This window comes from Otolemur garnettii, unplaced genomic scaffold (genome assembly GCF_000181295.1).
Source record: "Otolemur garnettii isolate 467f Iridium unplaced genomic scaffold, OtoGar3 scaffold00082, whole genome shotgun sequence".
Taxonomy (NCBI): Eukaryota; Metazoa; Chordata; class Mammalia; order Primates; family Galagidae; genus Otolemur; species Otolemur garnettii.
In genome coordinates this window covers 589,594-611,888 of record NW_003852477.1, presented here as the reverse complement: position 1 = coordinate 611,888, position 22,295 = coordinate 589,594, and the positions used below count along the sequence as shown (strand labels likewise).

Below are 22,295 nucleotides of genomic sequence, written 5' to 3'. Positions count from 1 at the left end.
GCTTCCTATAGGGAGGGATAAGTGAGATAAATAATAAAGAGTAGAGGTTTCTCTAATATTATAATTGAAGACTTGGGAGAGTTTGAGGAAGACTATTTTCTAGGCACAAAGAATCTATAGGAGAGAGGGAGGGGAGGGGAGTGGGAAGGATGGGTGGAGGGAGGGTGATTGGTGGGATTACGCCTATGGTTTATCCTATAAGGGTACATGTGAATCTCTCTAAATGTAGAATATAAATGTCTTAACACAATAATAAGAAAATGACATGAAGGCTATGTTAACCAGTTGGATGAAAGTATTTCAAATGGTATATAGCAACAGCACTCTGTACCCCATGATAGCATTAATGTACACAGATATGATTTAATTTTTTAAAAAAGAATGTATATATGCATGCAAAGACAAGAAGTTGCTGTGTGGGCAGCTCTTCAATGCCAACTGATTGATTGGGGCCCATTCGGGAAGGCATCCCCTTCCTCTTTTCCCAGTTATGTTCATCTAAGGTAAATAGACCTTAGGTAGTTTTTATATAAAACCATTTTCTGACCAATAGCAATGAGGTAAAGGTTGGGGGTTAGACATAGAAGAGACATAGCAGGGATTTCCAGAAACCCACAGGAGACAAGTTGGCCCACTTGGATGATGTACTTTAAGGCAATCCTAGTGCCTAGACTCAGAAGACATTGTCCATCATTTGTCAATAGATTAATTCTGAAAATAACTAATGGAGAAGGAATCTCTGGCTATTAAATATGGGACCAAATTTTTCTTTCCAGTTTTTTCATTGGTTTTCTTGGTGCTATAGTGCAAATAAGTCAGGTCCCCATCTTTAAAATGTATTTTCCATTTCTGCTCCCTTGCTTCAAAAGTGGAAAGGATTTGTAGATTTCTATGAGTTTTGTAGTCCTTGGATGTGTATTCTAGGCAAAGAGTACCCTATTGATAATATGAGGCTTGCAATAATTATTGCCAAACAGGAATTAAGAAATATTGATTGCAAGCATTGGCTTGCAATAATTATTTCCAAACAATCATTAAGAAAAGAAACTTCGGTTCTGTAATCTAAGGGGATAAGTAAAGAGATTCCAATTGGCAAGATGCTCCACTTTTGTAGTTTAGTAAATAAAAGGAATTAAGGAGGGGGGAATCAAATAGTATAATCAGAGTTTGGTATGAAGTCAATGTTTAGAATTTAGAAATACCGTATATGACCTGAGGACAGAATTGTTGGTTTGTTATGGTCAAGTTCTCACAATGATCATAGGAATTCACTAACCCAGACCACTAACTCTCTGGGGGCTCTGGACTTATGAATTAGCTCTTTTTCTCTGACAACTGTAAGCCACATAGTTCCCTCAATGAGAGATTTTGATGGGAAATGTTTATTGATTTGGAAGAATAGCATTATTCTTCTAGGAAATTAGGCTGCAACTCTTCCTTCAATCTCTCCATTGTTGATCTTTCAAAGTTTGTCTCAAGGGATCCTGAAAATTCATTACACTGTAAAGCTCTTATCTACCTTTTTGCAATTCAAACTCTCAAACTTATACAGAATGGATCTTATGAGTTGTACAACCTAATTTTCAAACTGTGAAGTGCACTCATTCATTCAACAACCACTCATCAAGTTTATTCTAATACTAGTGTGCATGGTAGTCTCCTTAGGTCACAACTTTTCCTGTGGAGATGGGAACTTAAGACTGCTTTGTCTAGCCCTGTGGCCAAAGGCTAACACCTGACTCATCCAGGTGACAAGGTTGTCCTCTGACATATTTTAGGCCATGAAGGCCTACTTGCACTCTGTATTCTCTTTTCTCCTATGGCCTTTCCCAGGTTCCTTTTTTCCTGTTACCTTTCCATGTCCACCTAAAATGTCCCTTAGATATCTATTCCTTTATCTAGCCTCTGGAAGGTCATGAAAATAAGGGAAGGGAAATGGGAGTGAGTGGAGGGAAATAGTGAGCTCTAGATTTGGCAGAGGACTAGATTCCAACCTGCCTTCTCTCCTATTCCTTTGGGGCAATTAATGCCCAGTCTTTCTTAGGTCTCACCTCTGGAAGGCGCCGGGCTAGCCATGGCAGTGTATTCCATTTCCGGGGTCTGGCCCAAGATCTCTCACTTCCTGATGGAGTTACAGATGATGGAGTTGTTACTGGAGACCACGAAAGCCATCGAGGCTCTCTGCTGCTGGGTGGGGGTGCTGGCCAGCAAGGGCCCCTTGGGCCCCTCCCTAGGAGCCCACTGCCTCAAACCACTAATTCTGGGTCCAAGCATGGAGAAGATGGACACCTCACCCTGTCCACTAGTGACCTTGAGCCTGTAGCCGTTGAAGTCCCGGTAAGTTTATGAATCCTCCAGACTCTCTCAAGTTGCCTTCCAGGTACAGGCTATGGGCCAAAAAGCCCTGAGTGTCATCAATGGAAAGTCTCATTAGCCATCATTCTATTCAATACCTCCCAACCTACAGCCACTATACAGATGGGACTGTGAGACCTGAGAGACACTGAGTTGACCTCAGGTTTACTGTACAATACAGTGATGCAGATTATTTTTCATTTGACTCCTTATTTCTTCTCTATCTTTTTTCTTTCCCCACTCATCTTCACTGCTTTAGAGATAGACCTTCTTGGTCTCTAAATGAGTATGAGAAATACTGAAGGCCCTTCTCTTCCTGCCTATAATTATGTGCAAACTACTCTAGGTTGGGCAAATGGGACCCAGAAAAATTCTGAGAGGGTCTCAGGACATATCTTAGTAGAAGCAAGATGTTCTTTACTTTATTTAAAGAAGAAATAGCTTGCCAAAATGCCCAAATTGGGGAACAGTGACTAACTGACCAGCACTCTAATAGAATAATTGCAAAGTGCAATGGAAAAACAGAGACTCCTCATTGGATTGGGAGCTGTAATTTAACTTGAGTTCTCCATCCTGTTTCCATAATGATGCTTCTAGGGTTTTTCATTTGCCCTCTCTGGCTAACCAGAGATACATAGAAATTTAAAAACAGAATTGTAAAGAGAATGATATGTGGTTCTATATAACTCAGATAAGTCTTCCAAAATATCCTTGATTTGATGCCATATGATTCAAGGTCCCAGCAAGAAACAGATGGATCACTCCAATGGGCAAGAGGGGGAGAGTTTAATAAAATATTTACAAAGGCATAGGCTAGGCTCAGGGAACTAGTAAGGGACAGTGAATCATCTGCAGACCAGCAGTGTAGGGAGGTGATACACATGTAGTCTGAAGGGGTAAAAGGAAGGCAGAATCAGAATGCAGAAGGAGCTGTAGCCATGTGTCAGAGTCTTCCTAATAGAACTGGTAATCTTAGGTAGAGGGGGAACAGCTGCTACCCAGCCAAGACCCAGCATGGAAGAAGCCAAGGGTAATTGCCTAACTTATATCTCCTTCCATTCTCAGATGTCCTGACTACACCTCCTATTGGCTGAACTTGATAGAACTGCAGAGTGAGGGTGGTGCATTCTGTACAAGGCACAGAGCAGGGCAGAGAAGGTGGCGAGTAAGTGTCAAGGGCAAATAGAGAATCACTGAAAGGAAGTCCTAAAGTCAAAGCCAGCTTGCAGGGCTGGCTCAGTTAGGGAGTTGCCTAATTGAAGGTGTTTTGTGCCTCTCTTCTGATGAGACCCCCCCTTTTTAAACTATTCCCAAGATTGTCCCATTTCTAGCTATTCTGAAATTTAATCATTCTAGTTAAATCAGCTAGGAAAATATTAGCTGTTTAAGCCCTTCCATGTTGCATAGACCTGGGTTTCAGATCCAGTTATGCCATTTACCAACTGAATCATCTTTACCAAGTCTCTTAAATTTCCCAAGCTTCCTTGTCTCAACATGTAAAAAGGTTTATAATTAGATGAAGGGTTAAATAAAATAATAAAATGCCTTTATTTTTATACGTGTCTGACAAATAACAATAAGTGGTAGCTACTAGTGTCATTTGCTGAGTCCTCATGGTTAGAAACTTTCTAAACTTTCCTTACATTCGTTCAGTGTTTACTGTATACCTAGGAGCTTCACTAATGGTAGCTACACAATAAATGCTTACTGAATTTGAACTCTGAATGGTTTCTGCAGTGCTGAATCAGCTGCTGTGGGCCTTGGACTCCCCAAGCTCAGGACTACAGTTACGTGCCTAACATAGAAGAACCCTAGTTGGCAGATGGTGCCATTACATGGTGGAAGAGGCAAGGGAAAGCTCTCTAGGGTCTCTTTTATATGCACATTAATCCTATTCATAAGAGTCCTACCCTTATGACCTGAACACATCACCACCAAAAAGCCCCATCTCCAAATAACATCACACCATAGATTTGGATTTCAACATATAAAATCTGATAGGACACAAACATTTAGTCTATTGCAGACAAGTAATGCTACACAATCAAGACACACAAATGTTCCCTGAAGACAGAAAGACTGTGTGGAACTAGATTTGGGTTGTACGTTGGGAAACAAAATAGGCCTATAAGAAGGGACGTCAAGGAGAACTCAAACACATTAGCAAGAAAACAAGTGATCCCATCTCCAGGTGGGCAAGGGGTTTGAACAGAAACTTCTCTGAAAAAGACAGGCACACAGCCCACAGACATATGAAAAAATGCTCATCATCCTTAATCATCAGAGAAATGCACATCAAAACTACTTTGAGATATTATCTAACTCCAGTAAGATTAGCCCACATCACAAAATCCCAAAACCAGAGAAATGCAATTCAAAACCACTTTGAGGTATCATCTAACTCCAGTAAGATTAGCCCACATCACAAAATCCCAAAACCAGAGATGTTGGCGTGGACATGGAGAAAAGGGAACACTTCTACACTGCTGGTGGGAATACAAACTAATAATTTCTTTTGAAAAGATGTTTGGAGAACACTTAGAGATCTAAAAATAGACCTGCCACTCAATCCTACAATTCCTCTACTAGGTATATATCCAGAAGACCAAAAATCACATTATAACAAAGATATTTGTACCAGAATGTTTATTGCAGTCCAATTCATAATTGCTAAGTCTTGGAAGAAGCCCAGGTGCCCATCAACCCACAAATTGATTAGTAAGTTGTGGTATATGTACACCAGGGAATATTATGCATCCTTAAAGAAAGATGGAGACTTTTTTCTTCTTAGCAACGTATCTCAAGAATGGAAGAAAAAGTATCCAATGTACTCAGCCCTACTATGAAACCAATTTATAGCTTTCATATGAAAGCTATAACCCAATTATAGCCCAAGAATATGGGGAAAGGGGAGAGGGAGGGGAGGGGAAGGAGGAGGATGGGTGGAGGGAGGGTAAGTGATGGGACCACACCTATAGTGCATCTTACAAGGGTATATGTGAAATTTACTAAATGTAGAATATAAATGTCTTAACACAATAACACAAGAAAATGCCATGAAGGCTATGTTAACCACTTTGATGAAAATATTTCAAACTGTATGTAAAACCAGCACATTGTACCCCATGATTGCATTAATGTACACAGCTATGATTTAATTTAAAAAAAAAAAAGGCAAGTCAGGGAAGTTCACTATAGAGTAGGAACTGTACGTAGACATCACATGTACTACCCAAAGGAAGTCTCATAATGGCTGTGTAGCCCACTGCTCCTACAGCTTCCACAGAACCTCGAGGCATTCCTGTCTCCCCTCTGGTGTCCAGGGTTTTTTGTGGAGTTCGCAGAGCCTCAGGTAACCCCAGGTCACCACATTAGCTGTCAACTTGGGCTCTGGTTCCATTCCAGCTCTATGTTCTGGTCCGCCTGCCTGAGCTCTTACCCCTAGTTCAAGCACCAGGCTTGTTTCCCCTGATCCTCCTTCAGAGGATCATAGCTTTACTGGGAAGCTCACAAATATAGTCATGAGCCACCTAACATTTTAGTCAATGGCGGGCCACATACACACATATATGATGGTGGCCCATAAGATTATAATGCCATATTTTTACTATATCTTGTCTCCATTTATATATTTTTGGATACACAAGTACTTATTATTGTGTTACACTTGCCTATGGTATTCAATACATTAACATGCAGTACAAGTTTGTAGACTAGGAGCAATAAACATGCAGCCTACCTGTGTGGTAGGATAAATCACCCAAGCTTGTGTAAAAACACTCTATGATGTTCTACAACAACAAAATCACTTTATGATGCCCTTTTCAGAACATATTCCATTGTTAAGTGACACATGACTTTATGTGAGACTGGCCAATACAAGGTCGAATGGTCTATCTTTGCTACTGAAGACTTCAGGTTGGGTGAGTGTCCTGACTCTGTTTGTGTCTCAGCAGGCTTTTGATGCAGAACAGAAGAAGACCTTCTTGTCAGCAGAATACTTGAACGAACCTTTCCAAGCCCAAAGGGCAATGAGTGTTGTCAGTATCATAACTTCTGTCCTTGAAGGTAGGTACTTCTCATTGGAACATCCACCTACTGTGACATTGTGAGTCTCCATGTGAGAAGCACAGGTTAGGGAATGTCCTATATCTGTGTCCTGGGGTCCTAAACACTCCTCCTTCTCATGCTCTGGACCCCGTTGTCCTTTATCAAAGTAGTTTTTTATGTACATAGCTTTTCAAAACCAAAAGAATCCAGATAATTAAAGGCTCTAGTTCAGCTGCTATTGTATGTATTTATGAAACTAGATTTTTAAAATTGATCTAGCAGTCACCAGGGAATTCCAAACCACCTCTCAGGTATGCAAGAAATTTAACTTTCTTTAATTTTCTGATATGGCAAATTTATCCTGACATTTTTCATGGCTGTAACTTTCACAGTTGTAACTTAATTTCTGTCTCAAGCCCCCATTAAGCTGAAAATTGGAAGGAAGTTTAAGTAAATGAATCAGTCCATTTAACTAAATCTTTGTCAATTCAGGGTTCTGCCCATCAGGCAGGAATCCACTCAATCTCTACAGGGATGTGTTTAAGTTCTAAGCCAAGGTGGGGAGGAAGGTGATGGCAATAGGTCATGATCACCTGTCCACACAAATTCCCAGACAGCATAATTCCATCCTCTTTACCCTGACCGTGAGGCCTATTCTAATCCAGTTTTTATTTTGCCTTAGTCATATCCAGTTATCTATCCCCCCTACACAAATCAAATTGTCTTGGGCTAGACGAGTGACAAAGGAGCTGAGATAAGAGTGCTGGATACAGGGCCCTGTGTGCTTTCCTCCAAAAAGTGTGATAAACAATAGAAACCCCAAAAATGTTTGTAGGATTTGAAAACAGAGCCAATCCGTGCTTTACTTTTTAGGTTAAGCCAGAGGTAGAAAGTGTCAGAGAGAGACCCACATACCAGCCTGGCATGGAAACTATAGAGTAGGACTGGCCAGTAATGTACCTGGATCTGAGAAGGGCTTAGGCAGCCTCAGAAAGAACCTTGTGGCTCCACAATGGCAGGAAAGTAGCTGGATGATGACTTTGCCCCAAGGAATGGCATGGAAGGAAACAAGTAGGATTCCAAAAGGGAATCTAGAAAGGCCAAAGGTAGAGCCATCTTCACAGACCCTCCAACCAGAGATGAGAGGGGAACTATGACTCAAGTAAAATATACTTCTGATACTACCTCCAACAATGCAATAGTAGCAAACATTGACTTAACCAAAAAAAAAAAAAAAAGTTCCCATGTTGGGGACTTGAAGTTTAAACTGAATCCAAGCATAGGACTGATGGAAAACCCTTGACCTACATTTTTTGCATACCTATGTCTGTGTTTTGAGAAATGTGTACCCATTTCTCAACAGTAGTATGTATAGACTCCCTCATGTTATTTTTTCTCATTGATCATTATTTAATAATCACTATTTATCATATTAGCATCTATACTTCTAACACCTTTTCATGGCTGCACTAGAACTTCACCAAGATGCTATGCCCACCATTTTTTTATTGACCAGGTAAGTTCCTTGGATTTTTTTTCTTTGTTATTACTCATCAAATAGAAAATGTTAAATACACTTTGCTTTTTCATTTATTTCCCCAAACTGTTAAGTTTCCTCCTTCCCTCTCTTTTCATTTATTCAATCATCAACAAACATTTGTTTAGCACCTGTTACGCATGTGGCATTGCACCAGGTGCTAGGGACTCAGGGGTGAACTTGATATACACCTTATAGAATCTACATTGTAGGTCCATTAACTACTATGTTCCTCAGGGTTCTCTCTTATTAAATAGATATAATTATCATGTAGAGTCTTGTGAAGATTAAATGAATGAGGTCAAGCTAAATACTTAGAACCATGACTGGCACAAAGTAAATGCTTATCACATGTTGATTATGATTATTCACTGAGGTGTAAACTCCATGAGGGCAGAGATGTGTCTGGTTTGCTCACAGCTGGAATTCCAATACCTTGAGGAGCAATGCATGGCACATAGTAGGCACTAAACAGTTCTTGAATTAACAGTGAATGAGTGTGATGCACAGAGATGATATTTGGAGAATGATGCAAATTTATATTAATGTGAACTAATAAAAATGAGGAACAGTCAGATACCTTGGAGTAAGACATACTTCCCTTCAGGTCTAGGAAAGAGTAGACTAGGAAAGGTAAGAGAAACAATGACATTTTAAAGAAAGTCTAGGAAAGGTGACCTTAGGTTAGGTAAAGATGTCAACGTTTTCAGAGCATAAGGCACAGAATATTCTCTGGGTCCATGTTATATCCATGGGATACATGAAGGGCACTTTATGCTGTCTGAGTTGTAGTAGAATTTATCAAGGCTACCTACCTCTTTGAGAGTGACTGCACAATAGAAACTTTGGCCTGAACCAGCAAGAGCTTGGAAATTCACTCAAGAGCTCAAGACATGTGAACCATCTATATACTTGGTACACAAACAGATTTGACAATGGCCCAAACCAGAAGATCAGAAGGAGGATCACAGTAGTAAGCACAACTGAGTCTCTTCCATCATGCTTAGCGGGAGAGAAAGAAATGGACAAGTCAGTATGGGAGCACAGAGTGTCTGAAAGGGGAAGTGCAGGATGCTAGGGGAGATGCAGCAAGTTTAGTCCAGGGGTCAGGGAAATATTCCAGGCCAAAAGGACTGCAAAGCCCCTGAAGCAGAAGAGAGAATAATTTTTGGAGGAAAGAAAAAGCCTAATGTAGCTAGAACATAGAGAACATTGAAGGGACGTTCTCAAAATAAGGATAGAGAGATTAGTGGGGCTAGATCCAAAGAACCTCCTAGACCATGTTAAGGATAAGGGACTTCATTTTAAGACCAACGAGGGTACCACTAAAAGATTGGAGGCAGGGGGAGCTACATTTTCATTTTACAAAGGTTACTTAGAGTTTTCATGGAGAGGGGAATTAAGAGGGGAGTTGTATTGTCAAGGAAGCCATTCAGGAGGAAATTAGGTGCAAGATGGGAGTGCCGTCTTGGGATGGCATTCTGGGATTGTGGCAGTGGGGATGATGGAAAATGGAAGGATTTGAGAGCTAACAAAGGGGCATAAGTTTCAGGACTTGATGATGAATATGGTCTGCCATAGGCAGCTAAAGGCATCCAAGCGCAGCAACTCATAGAGGGAGGAGGGGCTTCGTGCGGAGAAGATAAAAAGGGAAGATCATGAGTTGAGTCTGGAACATGTTGGGTGCCAGGTGCCCTTGAAACATCCAGGTAGAGATGTCCAGTAGGAAGTTGCCATTGTAACAAATGAGTCTAGAACTTAGAGACAAGGGTGGCCAAGAGGTATGTATTGAAAGCAGTTTGAATATAGATGGTAATTTTGAAAAAGAGCAAATGGATGGGGTGACATAGAATGGATCAAGTAAGAAGAGAAGAGGTCTGGGGCAGGGGTAGGTCTACAGAGAACTACAATGTTTAATGGGAAAAAGAGATGGAGCCAGCGGAGGAGAAGGAATGCACAGAAATAGGAGAAGACACAGAAGAATACAAGGCAGAGCCAAGTGTCCACATCTCTTTAGGAACAATAGAAAGGCCAAGAGAGACAATGCTATAGAAAGGTGAGGCAAAACAAAGCTTCAAAGGAATCCAGGAGCTTTGGTCACTTTTTAGACCATTCTCATTGCATGTAAGCATGTTTTAGTTACATCTCAATTCTGGGAAAGGTGTGCCTTGACCCCATGCTCTCCTTCATCTATTGCTCTCTCTACAGCAAAATTCCTTGCAAGTTATCTACACTTAACTTCCTTCACTTTCTCACCCATTTCTCTCTGTAGCTTCAGGAATCTGGCTTTTACCTTTTCCAAATTAAAATCACCTGTTTCTAGTCCTCACGTCATTCTGCCTCTCTCTCATAGCATTTAACACAATTGAGAATGCTGATGAGAATGGTCTAGACAGGAGAGAAAGGGGTGATGCAGGCCCTGGGGAGGTGAAAGAGAGAGAGGCCCCTCACAAGGAGAGGTCAGGCTATCTAGGCACTGTGAGGGGCATGAAAGCAAAATATGGGGTAGACTTGCAGATGTGTTGGAGACTTAGTGGTAGGAAAAAGATGAAATAAAAACATGACATTGATAATGGTCAGTGAAAATATGTAAAATCAGCAGTTTGAAGGACTGGATGGGGATAGAGATTGGACTGGAGTGGAAGGAGTAAAGGAGCTCAAAAATTAGGAAATGGTAGCCAGGGAGATGGAGGGCTAAAATCAAGACACTGGAGGTGTCTTTAAAAATAACAAGGTCTAGGGCGGTACCTGTGGCTCAAAGGAGTAGGGTACCGGCCCCATATGCTGGAGGTGGCAGATTCAAACCCAGCTCCAGCCAAAAACAGCAAAAAAACAAAACAAAAAACCAACCAAACAAACAAAAAAAAAAACAACCAAGGTTTAGGGCATGACCACAGGATGGGGGTCCAGGGTGACACATGGCTGACAATTGTCATTGTTCTGTAACGCAGAACTCGAGGAGTCTGAACAGAGGTGCCCACCCTGCTTGACTACCTTGGCTCAGAAGTATCTGATCTGGGAGTGCTGCCCCACATGGGTGAAGCTCAAGACAACTCTCTTTGAGCTTGTGACGGACCCTTTTGCAGAGCTCACCATCACCTTGTGCATCGTGGTGAACACACTCTTCATGGCCATGGAGCACCATCGCATGAGCGCTGCCTTTGAAGCCATGCTCCAGATAGGCAACATTGTGAGTGGTCTGCTGCATGGTCATGGCTGGGGGTAGGGGTAGAGGGATGACCCTGTCCATTAATATGTTGACCTAGCTAGCTGATAGCAGAGCATCAGTGCAAGATGTGCGGACACTGGGCTCAGGAGGTTAAGTCTGCAGGACACAGGCTAATCTGATGGGAAGTGATTTGAGGTGAACAAGCTCAGGAAAGTGGACCAGGAGAGCCCTGAATTATAGGCAGCTAGTCGCCTTTTACAGGACATAGGTCAACCATTTGAATTCTCTGGTTTTTAGTTGCCTTTACCCTGACATGAAGATAAATGTCACTTTCCCATTTAAAGATAATCTATGGATTTGTGAGCTTCCTTCAAGCTTAATTACTTTTATTACTGCAATTATCAGTGGGCATGATTTTCAGCACTGTCGCTTAAGGACAGAAAGAGTGGGGGAAAGTAGGGGAAGACAATGGAGAGGAGGAAACATGGAAACACGTTTGCTGTTGAAACAAAAGCATCAGGGAGTCAGAACTTTTCTTTTGCACCTAGTTTAGACATAATGCTACCTTAAATGTTCCTCCATTATTTGTTAGCATGATTGCTTTTAACAAGATACAGTCCATACTGGATTTTAATACATGCCAAAACCAGAATCTAACTCAGAGGAAGAGCAAGTGCCTCCAATCCCCACCCATAGGAATAATAATAAGAATAATAGCCAACTTAATTTGAATACTTAGAATACTTACTCAAGGCTGGACATGGTCTCAGATGCTTCCCATGGATCATCAAATTTTATTTTCATAACAACCCTATATGGTAGGCACTCTCATCCCCTTTCACAAATGAAAAGCCTCGGCATAGAAGGCTAAATTAATTTGTCCAAGAATACAGGTCAGTAAGTGAACACACCAGGATTTGAAGCCAGACAGAATGGTTCCCAAGCTCACACTTCTTAACCCCTGAGCTAAACTACTCCACAGAACTGCCATATTATGTGTGTGAGTGTGTGAGCAAGTGGAGGTGGCCTACCTGAGAAACAGGGGTTCCAGAGGAAAGGTGACTATTCTTCCCCATAACCCAGGCTGTGAAGGGGATTGCAGTAGATGCTAGGACACTGCAGAATCATCATACCTTATATTTTGGCAGTGCCTAGGATAAGAGATCGTGTTCTATTTAAAGTTGATGTGAGGAGAAAAAGTGGAAATAGAGGAAAAATGCTCATTTCCAAGAAGTTAGCCTTGACTACAGGGGCCCTTATGGAATAGATCTTTGAGCCTACAACCTCATTTTACAGCTGGAGACGTTAAGGCAAGAGAGATAAATGCCCTTTCCCCCTGTGTCAGAGCACAGTGACATCTTTAAAAAGAAAGGAAGCCTTTGCTACATGTGTTTGGTGCCTGGTAAGTCAGGTCAGCAGTCACCAACATTTTGGGCACCAGGAACTGGTTTCGTGGAAGACAGTCTTTCCATGAGTAGGTGAGGGAGTGTTTTTGGTAGGAGTCTGCAAGCAATTGATATATTATGGTCTCTGTGTGGTCAAATCTCTATGCTAACGATAATCTGTATTTGCAGCCACTCCCCAGAGCTCAGCTCCACCTCAAATCATCAGGGGTTTGATTCTCATAAGGAGTGTGCAACCTATATCTCTCGCACGCACAGTTTACAGAAGGGTAAAGTCTAATGTCACTATTGCTGTGACAGTAGGTGGAGCTCAGGCAGTGATGTGAGCCATGGGGAGCATCTGTAAATACAGATGAAACTCCAGTCACCCACCACTCACCTCCTGCTGTGCAGCTTGATTCCTAACAAGCCATGGATTGGTGCCAGTCTGCAACGTGGGAGTTAGGGACTGTGGAATCAGGTGCTTTATGAATGTTACTGTTCATACTCAGCATCACAAGACTGTAAGGTTATCATCGCAAAAGAGAGCACTAAGGCTCAGAGAGATTAAGGATCCTGCCCAAGATTCCATAGCTGATGCTGGTGGAGCCAGACTTGATCCAGGTCTCTGGAAGATGCAGGACCTCACTCCTTCCCCCACCACACCATACTGGCTTGCCTACAGAGGACACTCAATATGGATACTGCTTGAATTGCATGGTTGCAGTCTTACAGCATTAGATGAGTCACTTAAACTCTTAATCTGTTTTCTTCTCTGCAAGAGGGATGCAATCGCCTGTTTCCTGGGCAGGTGAGAGGCTTGAATGAGAGCATGTGAGGGAAAACCACATGATCCCTGGTCTTTGCTTTCTTCCTTTACTTGTCTCCCTTCCCTGCTGGTTGTTGTGTGGCCTAAGCCTAGTCCTGGCCTCTCTGAACGTCAGAATTCTGGCTTATTTAAGACAACCTAGATGCTCAGAGCTGAAAAGAGGCTATGTGTGTTGTTCTTGCTAATTATTATTATTTATTAATGAGTTACTATCTACCAGATGCTTTGCTAAGAACTGCACAATTCTTAGCTCATTTTATGCCTATTATACAGATGAGAAAATCAAGGTACCAAAGGATGCATTACTTGTCCAAACTTACGCAAACTAGGGAGTGGATGAGCTGACATTTTTTCTGGGTCTATGTTGTCCCACAACCCATGCTTTTTAACTACCGAACCCAACTGACCCATCATGGACACAATTATACAATAATAATTATTCTCTTGACTATCTACTTACTCCACTCTTACCATCACTCATGTAGAAAAACAAAAATGTGGGTTCTAATGCACATTTCCTGAGCACTGTTTAGAAATGTCTCTGTTCTAGCACATTGACTATTCCTGTAACCAATCCTCAGAAGCCCCCAGATAATACAGAAACTGAATAAAAATAAGATGAGGGGACTTGCTATTTTGTAAACAAAACATTTACTTGTTGACCTTTCTGTCATTGCCCCAGACCTCAAAGACCTCACTGTGATGAAAACTTGTTTCCATCCCCAGGTCTTTACCATATTTTTCACTGCTGAAATGGTCTTCAAAATCATTGCCTTTGACCCCTACTATTACTTCCAGAAGAAGTGGAATATCTTTGACTGCATCATCGTCACTGTGAGCCTGCTGGAGCTGGGCATGGCCAAGAAGGGAAGTCTGTCTGTGCTGCGGACCTTCCGCTTGGTAATGTTTTCTCTTGGCAACTTAGGGACACTCCCAACCAGATTCAGGGCAGCTCACCCTTGGGAGCACTGTCTGAAACCCCTACCACATACCAGTCCCCTTCCTTTTCTGTCCTTGTGAGAGGGAGGAAGGCCATGGCTCCTGGGAGCCTGGAGACTTGGGTGTGTGGTCATAGCTTTATACTGACTCAAAATTGCTACATGCCTTCTCCTCTCTGGGCCTTGGACCCCTCATCTACCCCAAGTTCCCTTATCAAATAGCACTTGCAATGATAACCATACCAGCTAACATTTACTGAGCACTTACAATGTTTTGGGCATAGTGCTAAACCCTCGATGTAATGTTCCTCATTTTATGCTCACAACAACCCTGAGAGATAGCTGCTTTTAATATCCCTTTCGGTAGATGAGGGAAACTGAGACATGGTGGTTGAACGATGACCCCAGAGTCCCCCAGTTGCTAAGCAAGCAAACCATGGGCTTGCAGTTCAAATCCAGGTTGCCTGTCTCCAGAGTCCCAGCTTCTTCTTGCCTCAATGGGATCATTCTCTGATTCCTTGGTGCCCTAAATCACAGCCCCAATACCTCACACACACCCCAAAGCTGCCTCCAACTGGCCTCATGTGCCACATGTGTCCTTCTCCAAACTCAGCTCCAGGACACCCTCTGCAGGAGAAGTTTCCCTGCTTAAGTCTCTTATGTCCCATTGCCCCACAGGCCACCCTCTTCTCCGAGCCACATTTGTCAGCCAAATCTGTCAGATTCCCAGAACAATCAGGCATCACTGAGTTCTCCCAAGTCCCCAAGCCATCTGGAGGAAGTTTGGTGTCTTGCCACTCTTTGCGGGGAGGCAAGAGGCCTAAAGAAATGTCATCACTTTAGTTAGCACGAGCTCCTGATCTTCAGGATTCTCTCAGTGTCAACTGGGAGACCAATGTCTAGTTTTGGGGGGAGGTGACAAAGTGGAGGAAGGAGTTCCCACAATCTCGCCAAATGCTAGCTGAAAGGTTCTGACAAGTGCTGGGCAATCCAGAGGTTGAAGGGCCCATGTGGCACAGGGGAGCAGTAAGACGCTGGGACAGAAGGTCTGCTTGGGGCCCAGTGAGCCCCTGGACTTGATTTAACTGGATTGAGGGTGGCAAACTCAACTGCCTCCAGGAAATGAAATAGAACTGGTCAAAGAAGAGATTTTGGCCTGGATATTTGCCTCAGATAAACAGACAGAAATGACTCAGTCCCATCTGGGTAGACCCAACACTGCACACAACTCCAGGGAGGAAGATTTACATGGGAATCAGTGAGACTTACGCCAGGGAGGTGGCCTGTCCATTATTGTCAGAGTTTAAAATTTCCCATTAAAAAACAGAAATCCCAACTTTTATGTGAATATTTAAATATTTGCTACTCATTCAATTTAAAAAAAAAAAACACACTACATGTCAAATATAGCAAGTTCCAAGACACATCTACATTATAAACCACAGGTGGATGGCATCTGCCTGAGCTAATGCTGCCCTCACCATCACAGGAAGGAGAAGGGCAGAAGCCTACAGTATTCTTTATCCATAGCCTGGAAAGTTAGAGGATCAGAATTCAACCATATTTTTAGAAGAACAGATTTCTCTAAGTATCTAGAAAATGGTAACAAGGCATCTAAATCAACAGTCAATTCACCTCTATGCACAGTCATCAAGGGAGCAAAATTCCACACCTCCTATACCCTATCAGGGCCCACAGTTAGTTTTCTAATAAAATAAGAGTATTTTTCGTACATTGGGAAAATAGAAGCTTGATGCTTTAAGGTCTATGTGATACTTCTGTTCTCCAAAGTCAAAAGTCTCAATCAAAAATAGGCAGGTTTACTTCACAATGTGGTCCCACAGAATTCTCCAGATGCATGTCCCCTCCCATCCCCATCTTTCTGATCTTAACATGCTGACCAATTCACAATTCCCTAATCACAGCCACCAACTGCACACTTTCTTGGACTCTATTCTTCCCTCAGACCTGGCTTTGATGTCATGGTCCATCAGTATCATTACATCCGTGGAAATAAACTCAATCACCTTTACCCTATCTCCCTTTGCATTTTTGTGTTTAGCAAAACCCTAACCTAGAGTTGAAGTCATATATTTCTCTCTGCCATGCCTGAACCTGAGTTGTGGGCATTACTAGAGAAAAAGCACACAGCCTATCTGGTCAATTTCATGGTTTTGACTTTATTTTTCAGGGCAGTTTTAGATTTTAAAAAAACTTGAGCAGATAGAACACAGAGCTTTCCTAAATCAACCCACCCAAAACACACACACACACACACACACACTTTCCCCTATTATCAACAGTCCTTATGTTAGGACTTTATTACAAGTAACTTTTCAATGCTTTTCCATTGCTCTGAAAATAAAATCTAGAATCCTTAAGATGGTGTACAAAGTTTTGCAAAATCAGACCCTGCCCATTTCTCCAATCTCTTCTTGCCCACTTTGCTCTAAGCCAGAAAGGCCTGTTCCCTCTTCCCCGCAAAAGCTCTTCCCCATAGAGCTTTTCCTGGATTCGAGCCTTTGTAAATTTGACATAAAGTGTGCATACTATACTTTTATCTTTTAAGGATCTATATCACCTGTACTTATGTCACCTCTAGTCTTCACTTAGCTCACTTACTCTCAACCTCTGAGTTCCACTTACATGTCAACTTCTTCAAGAGAACCTCCTCAAACATATTATCTAAAGCTGGGTTCCTTCATACAATTAATGTTTTCCCCAGTTTACAATCATCCTCCTATTCCATAAGGCAAGAACCAGATTTTCCTTCTTTACCTGCTATCCCAACAACTTAGCACAAGGCCCAGCACATATGTAAGGAAAATGGTAAACACTCATTGATTTTCTAAAGGAAGGAATGAACGCAGAGTGGAAGGAAGTAGGAAGAAATAAAAATTCCACATCTTCCATGTCCTGTTTTTTCCTTCATCGAGAAAAAATTGCGTCACTTCTCTTCCCATCTTTTAAGGCCTTGCTCCATTTGCTCCATTAGTTCACTGGTCTAACCTTGTACCAATAGCACCAACTTAATTATTACAACTTTCAATTTGTCTGTGTATGTAATTATCCAAATTATCCACCTTGTTTTGTTCAAGAATATTTTGGCCTACATACTTTCAGGCTCACTTTAGAATCAGCTTGACAAGTTATATACCCACATACACATATAACTCTTATTTCTTACCATTTGAACCATTATAATCTGTAGGTCAATTCGGGAGGTAATTACATTATGCAGTCTTCTGATCTGTGAAGATAGTATATTCTCCACTTATTTCAGTCTTTCAATAGTGTTTTATAATTGTTCCATAAAGTTTTTATAATTCTCTCCATAAGGCTTCTTGCATGTCTATTTAAATCTCTTTCTGGCTAGCATTTTGGTCGTTAATATTTTATATCCAAAAATGTCTGTTACTAGTTTTAATGATTTATTCATATCTTTTAAATTCTGAACACAGTCATATCATGTGTAAACAATGAGTTTAGTTTCTTCTCTGCTAATCTTTATACCATTTGGTGGTTCTTACTACATTACTGTGCTAGTTAGGGCATCCAGTGCACTGCTGAAAAGACGTGTTAGTGGCAGACATTCTTACCATTTTCCTGGTGCCAAGGAGAATGCTTTCAAAATTTTCACCAAGCCTTGTGGCAGGCTTTTGTAAAGATAAAAAAACCATTATCCGTTTAAGAGGTTCTCTTTTGTTAAGAATACGTATCATGAATGGATGTTTAATTTGATCAGACAGTAGTTCTGCATGTATTAAGATAATCACATGATTTTCTCCTTTAATCTGTTAAAGTGATGAATTATATCAATCATCAATATCATTAATTGATTTTCAAATGTTAAAGCAACTTCGAATTCCTGAGATAAATCGATCCAACTTAATTATGCATTTTTAATAAATTTGAAGACTCAGTTTGTTAATAATTTGCTTAAGATTTTACATCCATATCGATGAGTAGCATTTGACTCCGAATTTTCCTCATTTGCATTGCCCTTGCTAGGTTTTGATATCAAAGTATCAAGGTTATGCTAATATTTATAAGAAGAGCTGAAGGATATTCCTCTTTTAAGTAAAACTGAAATTTTTTTGGTGGAATTCACTAGTGAAGCCATCTACAGGTCAGCATTTTTTACTACTGATTTAATTTTCTTAATGGCTATGGAACTAGTCGGGTCTTCTATTTTTCAAATTGATGTTGGTTAAGTGGTACTTTTCCAAGAATTTTCCTTCTTACCTAAATTTTTAACTTTATTGACATAAAGTGTGCATACTATGCTTTTATCTTTTAAGGATCTATATCACCTCTACTTATGTCACCTTTTTCCTCCTTAATAGTAATGACTTGCACTTTCTGTCATCATTTTTCATCAGTCTTGCCAAAGATCATCAATTCAATTAGTTTTTCAAAGAACCAATTTTTAGCTGCTGATCTTCTCTTTGCCATTGATGTCCTACTTTTTTAATTAATCCTGCATTGTGTCTGAATTACATCCTCCATGCTATATACTTTGTGCTTGTATATCTTCTTAAGATGGAATCGTCAGCCTATTTTCTTTCCCAATATATTTATTTAAAACTTTAATTTCCTTCTAAGAACTACCTAATTTCAACTTTGATTTATTCCTTGACTCAAAGGTTAATTAGACATGTGGCTTTTTATTTCGAAACATACGTGGTATTTCTAGTTACCTTCCTGCCATTGAGTTCTAGCTCGATTGTATTATAGTCACAGAATATGAGCTGTATTATTTTAATGCTTTGAAGTTTATTGATGATTTCCTTGTGGTGTAGTATATTGAAAATGCTCCTTATGTACTTGAAAAGAGTATCTTTTCTGCAGTTGTAGGGTGCAATATTCTCTATATAACTACCAGGTAAAGAGCTGACTGTGTAATGCATATATTCTATATCCTTGCTTATTACTTGCTCTACCAATCACTGAGAAAATGGTGTATAAACTCTCTCACTATGATTATGGCATGGTTTGTTTCTCCTATGGTTCTGTCTTGAGGCTGTATTATTAAATGTATACGTATTTTAAGTTGGTATAACGTCCTGGTAAAGTAAAACTTGTAGAATTAAGATTGACTCTCTTTATATTTAGAAATGCTTTTTTGCCTTAAAAAGATCTCTTTTGCCCAATATGTATTAAATAACCCTGCTTTTTTCTGGTTTATAATTTGCCAAATATATTTTTTTACAAACATTTACTCATACTCTTTGTGTTTCCTTAGGGTTTTTATATGTCTCTTGCAAACAGCACCTAGATTTTGATTCTTATTCAGTTCTGACAATCCAATCTTTGTCTTTTAGCCAATGTGTTTAGTGTGCTTACTCTGTGGTGAATACTGACATAGCTAGATGTCCATCTACCACTAGATTTGAGGCTTTCTGTTTACTTCACCTATGTTAACTCTTGTGTTTGCTCTCTCTCTATCTTGATTTATATTATTTATTTTTCCTTGTCTAATTCCCCTCCCCTTTACTAATTTGGAAACTAAATACTGCTTTCCTTCTGTGAATAGTTGCCTTTGAAGTTACAACATAAGTAGTTAGCTTAAACTTAAAAGTTAGCTAAATAAAATCTTCACCTTCTTTCAGGACAACTTTTCATTTTAGTTATCCTTTCCCAACTTATTCTTGTGCTAAGTATTTTAATTTTATCTTGTTTTTAAAAGTTTTTCAACCAATCAATAATAAATAATGCTAGCTGTTGTACCAAAAAAAAAAAAAAAACCTCCCAAAACTCAGTATCTTAACCCAATAAATGTTTATCTCTTACTCTTACTTACTGATGCAAGCCAGGAAGCTCTAGGTGGAACTCTTAAGAAGTGACTTTGCCATATCTGAAGAAGGCCTGTAGAGCCTTTTAAGTTTGCCTCCTGCTGTGGAAAACTGAGAATCCAAGGTTTATTTCAAGATTTAAATAGTTAAAGATTTTTTTTTTTTTGGTTAGAGATCATGATTTGTTTTGCAATACAATTTCTCCAAAAATGTAGATGGCTTTCTTGTCTATCGCACTCAGAGTGCTTTCTTTAATTAAGTTCTCAACTGTTTATTTCTTTGCTTTCCTTTCTCCATGCCTGTCCTGCTCAAGAGAAATCGTGGCTATGCCATTACTATAATCTCTAGCTAAGATTTGCTTCATTTCATTGGAATATTTAACTAGTCTTCAACACTTGAAAACTTATTTCCATTGCTTACTCTTTGGGACCTAGAAGCAGTACATTTGTCAAAATCTTCAAAACTCTAAACTTCTGGTCCATTTTCTTTTATTTCTTGCAAACCATAAAGATTTTTCCTAGGTTTATCTCTCTCTTATACTCTCTTAACAAACATAACCCAATTAAACTTACATACAATACTAAGGATTTATTAACCCTTCCCCTAGGGCTGCTTGTTCATAAGGCTCATGATCTTCCCCAGAATTATTGCAAACAATACTTTGCCACTGAATGACACATATCCACATTTTCCAAGGCTCCTTATACCGTGTTTCCCCCAAAATAAGACCTACTCAAAAAATAAGCCCTAGCAGGATTTTTATGCATTTGTTAAATATAAGCCCTACCCCCATAATAAGGCCTAGTGATGGGCATGGCTATGCAGATCTGCATATGTATCTGCATAGCCACGCCATGCATTTTGGTGCAGAAAGTAAGACATCCCCTGAAAATAAGCCCTAGTGTGTCTTCTTGAGAAAAAATAAATATAAGACAGTGTCTTATTTGGGGGGAAACATAGTAGTAGTTTCCTTGTCCACCACAGGATCACTAAGCCACTGTTCCACATTTGATGCCTTTGAAATAGCAATTGCCCAATACCTCTTCTCAAGGTACCAATTTCTACATTACTCAAGATATGTACAACTAGCTGCAGTGATGCCCCCTAAATCTGTGCATTAACATAATAGAGATTTACGTCTCACAGTACAGTCATTTCTAGTTGGGAAGCTCTTCTGGGAGTGTCTGCTCCAAGTAATGGCTCAGGAATCCAGGATTATTCCATACAGTGATATCACCATCTTCAATGAGTAGCCTTTATGGTGACCATGGAAGAGCAAGTATAGCATTCAGGGCTATGCCTGAAAGTAGTGTACATTACTTCTGTCCCCATTTCCATTCCATCAGCCAGAACTCAATAACATGACCCAATCTGACCTTCATGAACTTCATTTGCAAGTAAAGCTGTAAAATAATCTTCTTTTGTGTGTAGGAGGAGGAAAAGTGAATGGTGACCGTATAACCAGTCTCTGTCACATTCTCTAAAAAGTTATTGCTCTATCCACTCAGTGTTTACTTAGATCCACTCTCATACTCTTTATACCTTCTTGTACATTATACCTTCCTTCTGGGTTCACTTTTGTCTATCTAAAGTACATCCTTTAGAATTTCTTGAGTAAGTGCTTTCTGGCTGTAACCGCTTGCAGTTTTGTTTTGTTTTGTTTTGTTTTGTTTTTTAATTAAATTGTAACTCTGTACATTAATGCAGTTATGGGGTACAATGTGCTGGTTTTATATAAGATTTGAAACACTTTGATGAAACTGGTTAACACAGCTTTCACTGTATTTTCTTATTGTGTCAAGACATTTATATACTACACATGGTAGATTTTTTTTTTTTTAGGATTCAATCCATTTATTAGGTAAATTAAAACCTGCCAACTTTTAGTGGAGCCCATTACAGGATAAAGATGTTTGGTCCTTCAGATAAGTATTTATTTCACTATCTAAGGCACTTACGGCACAGAAATAGTAGATTTAACATGAACCCTTGTAAAATGCACCATAGGTGTGGTCCCACCAATTACCCTCTCTCCACCCATCCTCCCATATCCCTTCCCGTCCCCCTCCTCTTTCCCCTTCACCTTGGGCTGTAGTTGGGTTATAGCTTTCATATGGAAATGTGGGTGCTTACAAATTGGTTTCATAGTAAGGCTGAGTACATTGGATACTTTTTCTTCCATTCTTGAGATACTTTGCTAAGAAGAATATGTTCCAGCTCCATCCATGTAAACATGAAAG

At 40.2% G+C, this 22,295-nt stretch overlaps 1 protein-coding gene across 3 annotated transcripts in view; it reads left to right on the top strand.

Annotated features, from left to right (window-relative positions):
* The window catches only part of SCN10A (sodium voltage-gated channel alpha subunit 10), a 93,285-nt gene that overhangs the window by 29,413 nt on the left and 41,577 nt on the right, over positions 1 to 22,295 (top strand). For 2 of the 3 annotated variants that reach the window (XM_012808019.1, XM_012808018.1), the window contains exons 11-14: positions 2,035 to 2,337; positions 6,312 to 6,423; positions 10,894 to 11,132; positions 14,049 to 14,222. In XM_012808019.1, coding sequence (XP_012663473.1) covers positions 2,035 to 2,337; positions 6,312 to 6,423; positions 10,894 to 11,132; positions 14,049 to 14,222 — 828 coding nt within the window. The remainder of the gene's footprint in view (positions 1 to 2,034; positions 2,338 to 6,311; positions 6,424 to 10,893; positions 11,133 to 14,048; positions 14,223 to 22,295) is intronic. The other variant, XM_012808020.1, reaches the window with a different exon arrangement.